Source organism: Octopus sinensis, linkage group LG1 (genome assembly GCF_006345805.1).
Source record: "Octopus sinensis linkage group LG1, ASM634580v1, whole genome shotgun sequence".
Classification (NCBI taxonomy): domain Eukaryota; kingdom Metazoa; phylum Mollusca; class Cephalopoda; order Octopoda; family Octopodidae; genus Octopus; species Octopus sinensis.
The window spans coordinates 76,017,797-76,025,184 of record NC_042997.1 but is presented as its reverse complement, the minus strand read 5'-3'; the positions used below and the strand labels follow the sequence as shown (position 1 = coordinate 76,025,184).

Here is a 7,388-nt window from a genome sequence, read left to right as displayed (position 1 = left end):
TTTAAGAGAGATGAGGGCATTGACGGAGTGAATCTTGTGTCAGCTGATGAAAGGTTGGAATGTGACAGAGAGGCAGAAACAAGTGTCTTGCTATAGAGGAGGGTGCATTGGGGGAGGTGATCTGGTGTCAGATGAAAGGTTAGAGTGTGACAGAGAAATAGAGAGGCAGAAACAGGTGCCTTTCTATAGAGGAGATACATGGTTATGGTTGCCCAGAGAGAGAGAAAGAGAAGAAGAAGAGTGTGAGAGAGGTACAAGAAAGAGGACAGAAACAAGTGTGCTGATGTAAAGGAGATACTTGGTTACCTAGCCAGAGGGAAGAGCAAAAGTAGGAGAGACAGTGAGTGATCAAGAATGAAGGTAGAAACAGATGTGCTGCTGTAGAAGAGATGCATGGTTACCCAGCCAAAAGGAAGGGAAAGAGAGAGAGAGAGTGTGGGGAAACAGCAAAAGTGCAAGAGGGAGCAGGAGAGAGATGGTGGTGAAATGCCAGGGTATATTCACATGTAACAAGGAACAGAACATAGATGTGATGGGAGAGTAATGAAGAGAGAGGTACTGAGATCATGATATATGCAGTTAGGTATTGCCAAAAAGGCAGAAGTAAGGAATGAAGATTTCAGTGACTGGTGAAAACCTGGGCATAAAGATGGGGTGGGGAAAAGCAGTGATACAGTGAGCAGGGCAAGGAAGGGGAGTTGGAGACAATCATAGTGTATGAAAAAGAAATGTGAGGAAGAGAAAGATGCAGTTTAGAAGAGATGTAATTCAGTTTCTTGAGGTAGGGTGTGTGAAAAGTTCATTGTTACATGTGGGTGGGACACACCACTTCTAGCACTCTGTTTTGCTGATGTGGGTGGGTCTTCTCTAGAACCTCATAATGCCAAACATCTCGGTTCTCACCACTTCATCCCATGGCTTCCTGGGTCTCACTTTCCATAGGTACCATCCACTTTCATGACAGGTACACGTCCAAACCAATGCCTTCACCTCTCCTGCATGCCACATTTAATTCCTCTTATGCCTAACTTTTTCTCTCAGCACAGTTGCGTTTTGTTGGTCATACACACTATTGTTGCAAATCCAACAGAGCATACTACCTTCATTCCTCTCCAGTCTATGCATGTTCTCCACATTCAGAGCCCATGTCTCACTACCATTGAATATAGCCATTTGTAAATAAGCATCATATAATCTACCTTTCACTCTAAGAGAGAATCCTTTTGTTGTCGACAGAGGTAGCAACTCTTTGAATTTCCTCCATCCTATTCTTATTCTTGAAACAATACTTTCAAATCATCCACCACCATTACTAATTTGGTCACCTAAGTAGTAGAAACTATTTACTATGTCAAGAGAATCTCCTGGGCATTTGAGAGAGTTTAAGTCCCTTGTGCTCTTAGTGCTTATTGTTCTTGCACATCTGCCTCACACAAAAGTGAACTTATCTGTTAACCTACCTCCAATTCCAATACATCTGTTATGTATCCATAGCTTACACTGGATGCAGCAAATGGAATTACTTCCCACTCCTTTCCTACATATTGAGCAGGGCCATTTCCCTGACAGAAAGAGAGTTTTATCTGCTTCCTTTCTAAAAACAACTTTAATCTTTGCTAGGTTAACTTTAAGGCTCTTTGATTCCAGCTTTTACTTCCTAATCTGGAACTTCTCCAATTCCGCTTCAGATTCTGCAATAAGAGCGAGGTCATCAGCATATAGCAGTTCTCATGGGCATCCAGTTTTGAATTCCTCTGTTATGGCCTGGAGAACTATGATGAATAAGAGTGGACTAAGAACTGATCCCCTGGTGAACTCCATCTTGTGCACTAAATTCATCTATGTATTCAAGGCCTACTCTCACCTTACTGAGAGTTGTACATGGCTTCTCTCTAACAAGCCACTCCTCTACTCCTAACTTCCTTAGAGAGCAGGGGATCTCTGTTGAAAGCTTTCTCCAGATCAACAAAGGCTAGGTACAATGGTTTACTTTTGGCCAAATACTTTTCTTGCAATTGTCTCACTAGGAAGATGGCATTTATGGTACTTCTACCAGGAACAAAACCAAACTGCATCTCATCTAGTTTAATTCTATTCCTAATTAATTGAGCTATAACTCTCTCTGGTCCAGCAGTTTGATACCTCTGTAGCTGTTTCTATCTAAGGCATTGCCTTTTCCCATGTAGCAGCTAACTATAATACTACTACACCAGTCTTCGGGGATGATGCCTTCCTGTATAACCTGATTAACTATGCAAATGATTAGGCTATATCTCACACTGCCCGATACTTTATTCATCCTGGCAATGATACCCGATGATCCAAGAGCTTTCCTAGCCTTCATATCCTTTATTGCCTTTTCTGTTATACTGCTATCAACTCTGATGCTGGTCCCTCAGTTGGTTTGATATATGTAAAGAGAGTGAGAGAGAGAAAGAGGTATCACTAGAGGGCTCCATTGAAAGAAGACAAGCAAAAATCCACTTTTTGCTTGATCATGTCAAAATACATTTTTTCCATGGACAATTATATATCATTTGAAAGTTCTTGATGTGAACTTTCTTCTTGTATAATTTTGATAAAAGTCCAACACTTAACATATGCCAGAGTCCCTCAATCATCCTGGTATTGCCACCCATTCACAAGGTTTGCCTCCCACTTTTTTTTTTATGAAGGTAGCTTTTGTTCTAGTTCAGTGTGCTTGAGCACTATAACTTGATTTATGTTGAAAATCATGCAACCATGAAGAGGACTCTTTTGTGCTTTATTTTGATATAAAAATCCATAGGGGTAGGTCAGATAATTATTATGAAATATTAAAGTGAAAATTTTATTAATGTTCACTTAGAAAAGTAGATATTTTATTCAAGATTTTTATATCATGAGAAAGATAAATGTCTCACAAATTCAGCACAGTCATTGCTGAATCTGGCGATAAGATGGTGAAAAAGGGCAAAATCAATAAAGAAGGTAGCACTACTACGGCTGCTCGTATAGGATTAACGCATACTGACACTACTTGTCAAACTGATGTATTTCTGTGAGAATTCAAATGGAACACAAATCCAAGGCTTCAAATGCCGAGCCAGAATTTCAAGGAATGGACAAACTGATTACTAAGTAAACATATATTTCTATGAAAAAATGTATTAAATTGAGCTACATAAGTCTTCTAGAACCCCAAATTAGCATGGAATCATCATATTGAGAATGTTGTTTATTCCCTCTCACTGTTTTAATAATGTGTGAAGAGCAACATCCAAATTTTCCCTAGGGGATATTCTTGTGCATGTAAATTTTGTTTTTCTTTGAGAAATATTGGTTAAATTTTGCCAATAAATTTAGAGTTTTGAATGAATATCATTTTGTAGACTATTAAAGTCCAATGGGGTGTTTTTCTTTTTTCTATTGGATAATTTGGGATAGCTTTTGCATTTTCACAAATTGTGCTGATTTGTTTGGTGTTGTTTTTTTTTCACCCTCTTGCTCTATCCTACTAATGAGTTTGCTGTAAGTTACAGATGTTTTAAATGCTTTCAATTTATGTTTGTAATGCCAAAGCAAGGAAATAGTTACTATATGAAAATTTTGTTGTATACCCAGTTGAATATTAGAAAATGTCTCATTGTATGAATTTATTTGTATTTACCTGTAACTAGAGTTGCTTTGAGACAAAAAAGTTCCTAATAGATCTTCTTAAAACCTTTTTGTTAAATTGTGTTCCAAAAATCACATTAATATGTTGATAAATAAAAAAGTTAGAGTTGCTTAATGAAACCAGTCTAAATTCAGAAATATGTTTGAATTTAATTGAAAATCGAAACACATAAGGTGTGTATTTTGGTTAAAAATATAGTAACAAGGTCAACACATTCCTTACAGGATGCTTGCTTCTCTTTTTCTCTCTCTATTGTATTCATTCTAATCACCTTTTGGAGTACCTATTAGGGATTACATAAGCCAACAAGGGAGTTTCTATATGATTACTTACAAGAAATAGTAGTCAAATTTTCCTCAAAACACTTAGCCATCTTAGAAACCTGATCACATTCTCTTGTCACAGTGAGCACATTCCTAGGTGGACAAAAGCAGATTTGTGTTAAGAAGTACTTTCATCATTACTGCATAGCAACAATAATTGTAGCATGTGTAAGTTTTCTTGATATAATGTGGAAAATTCAGATTTACATTGTTTTCATCAAAAGTTGAGAAGAAATAATGAAAATAAACAAAAATTGAGTTTCTGTTTTCATGGTTTGTTCTATTTTTGTTACATGCAGACATTTTCCTTTATAATTTTTAATCAAAGAAATTGTTTGTGAATTTTTTGTTTTTGAAATCACATGAATTATTAACCATAATATATAATTAAAGGCTGTTAAAAGTTTAAGCGTAAATTTTTTAATGTTTCATTTTAATAAAATTTATTTCTTATCTTATTTTTGTTCTTCAGAAAGTGGAGTTGGAGCAGGTATTGACTCCTACTATGAATATGTATTGAAGGGTTATATTTTACTGGGTGATAGCACATATTTAAAACGTTTCAATAAGGTTAGATATTTTCTTGATTAAAAGTATGTTTTCTTTGTGTCATTTTTGTGTTGCATCACTTATTGTAAAAATATTGCTTTATGTTTCTATTTATTTGTAGTGTTGTTTACTGACCTGTAAAGCTGCCTATGCAAAGAAATAGTAACATATTTAAGTTATTTTAGACATATTTGCAATTCATAGTTTTTGAAAACTCTTATGAAACTTACAGTGTAATTAAATACTTTGAATTCCTTTCCATTGTAAATCCTTTATGAACTGTTAGCATTGCATCTTTTGAAATTCCTTTACCATAAGTCTCATTATAATTTATGAATTATTATTACTTTCTTTTTTTTATCAGTAGTTACAATTAAATTTTTAATTTGTTTTAGCATTATGATGCTGTGATGAAGTATGTTAGCCAAGGACCTCTATTAGTTGATGTTCATATGCACAAACCACAGTCAACTTCTCGAAATTTCATGGATTCCCTTTTGGCTTTTTGGCCTGGCCTTCAGGTTAGTGACATCTGACTAACCAATATATTGGGACTCAGTTTATTGATTGCAAGCTAATTCTACTACTTTTTATGATTGAAGCCTATAATTTTAAATTGACAGTGATATATTCTATAATTTGTCTCCTGTTTAGCTTATCTTAAAATATGTATATGGAAAACTTTATTTCATGACAAGTTTATCATGTAGATGATAAACTCTCCACTTCTACGTCAATAATGACATTTTTAGAAACCAAAAAGAACCACAACATACACACTTTCAACTGAGAGCTCATTTTCAGAAATATAGAAAAGGTATGGTTTTAACTGTAGAACTGAGAAAAATTCTATTTCAAACAAATTACAATGTTTAAAGAGTGCTCTAATCTCCTAAAAAAAAACTACATACAAAATGAATTAACTAAGCACTGAAAGGTAACTCATAAAACTTCTACATTACCATAGACCACAAAGCCAACAGTTAGCAATAGCTATTAATCCATATCATGCACTGTAAAATCAGTTTTCCATTATATAAATAATAAATAAGGATGGCTCTATTACTGAAACATTATCTAAATTATGTTCATCCTACAAGACAGTGGTTGAGTACTCAGAAATTCTGCTTAAAGAATAAAGTTTAGAAGTTCAAACCCATCCTAGAAAACTGTTTATATGTAGGAATAGAGTACTTGAAGACAGTTGGCAGTCAGACCAATTAAAAGAAAGTACTAACCAGAAAAAGCATAAAAGATAAAGTTAAAAGTCAGAAAATTTTATATAATTATCACAAATGCATTTAATCTAAAACATGATTAGTTAGTTTTTTTTTTCAACAAATAGAGTTTATTGAAGGAGGACTCGAAACAAGGATCTGAATACATATGCCTTTGAAATAAAGTAATCATAAAACTAATAAACAACTTCTGCTCCTACCAACTATATTGAATTGTGAGATAAGGTAAAAATCACACAATAAAACATCTCCCACTGATATTTCATTTTGCTCTGCAGTTTCTTAACTATATCAAGTGAACTGTTTGAACAATTCATGATCTGGAAGACAATCCTACTAACTATTCTTGTGTATAGTTCTGTGTTAATCTGCCAGTGCTACCATCAGATGTTCTTATTGGTTAAATTGAATAAACAATAATAAGTTTATGTTGCTTCATATCTAGTGAGGTTTCTTCCATATAGCAGTAAGATTTTATGTTCTCTGTGTCTTGAATCTTTGCTATGTTGATCTTTAGACTTTTTGAATTCTAGCACATTCTTCCGGGTTGGAAACTTTCCTACAGCTCTTTGACTGTGAATTGAATTAAAGTACGTAAAAGTTTCCATGAACAGTAATAGGTGAACAAATACAGAGCCTTACACCAAATGGTTCACTGAATTTGCTGCCAATTCTAATTTTGCTTATAGTATGTTCATACTTGGATTGAACAGTTCTCAAAAAATAAGAGAAGACTGAAGATTGCCAGTCTTTGTCAGGTTAACAAATGCTAAGTAAAATTGTTTTACTAGAAATGTGCCATAACTGACCTGTCCAATACATGCTTTACTAAGAACTTCTCTACTATTTTCAAAATATCAATTAGAGGCCTTTGTTATATCATCTTAAATAGGCTACTCATAAAATGAAAAAAACAAATTTTACAACCAGTTTGTATCCTCAGACTTCTACTTGGTTCAGTCAAGTATCATTACTCTAAATGAAATGTAACTTTATCTATCAGGATGACCTAGATAGATAGATTATTCTAACACTGATCCTTTCTCACATTTTCAACAGATTCTAGAGTCACATATTTCTACAAAAATTAAATATGCAAAAGTTCTACATTTGAATGTGGAGGTGAATTAGATTTGAATTTGTGTTCAACTTCCATTTTTCTTAAGTTCTAGTTGCAAAATCTAAATGAAATAATCTGCTTCTACAAGTATCACTTTTAGAATAGTTCAGACATTCCCTATTCTGTTCTCCAGAATCTATGTAAGTTTGCTGGTACTAGTGAATCCCTGCAATACAAACAAAGAATATTTTTACTACTGTAGATACTAAGAACTAACATCAAAATTGTAACATTATAGATTTCAAGATTGAGCAAAATGTGCTTTGTTCAATGTTAAATAATTACCACAGATACACCTTCAATCTAGCTCTAGAGCCTGCATGCTTTTGTCAAAACATTGAAATAACCGAAGAAGTGATAGGACCTGAAACATATATATAAGCATTATTGATGTCACATATATAGTATGTGTTTTGTTTATATGCCCATTAGCTGTGGGATAGCATCCTAGAGAATGCCCCCTGAATATCTCAGACCATTTCAGACAACTTGCCTTAGAT

At 34.1% G+C, this 7,388-nt stretch overlaps 1 protein-coding gene across 2 annotated transcripts in view; it reads left to right on the top strand.

Annotated features, from left to right (window-relative positions):
- Positions 1-7,388, top strand: part of LOC115210263 (ER degradation-enhancing alpha-mannosidase-like protein 3) — a 413,751-nt gene that overhangs the window by 215,904 nt on the left and 190,459 nt on the right. For both annotated transcript variants that reach the window (XM_036501986.1, XM_029779124.2), the window contains exons 9-10: positions 4,454-4,551; positions 4,926-5,051. In XM_036501986.1, coding sequence (XP_036357879.1) covers positions 4,454-4,551; positions 4,926-5,051 — 224 coding nt within the window. The remainder of the gene's footprint in view (positions 1-4,453; positions 4,552-4,925; positions 5,052-7,388) is intronic.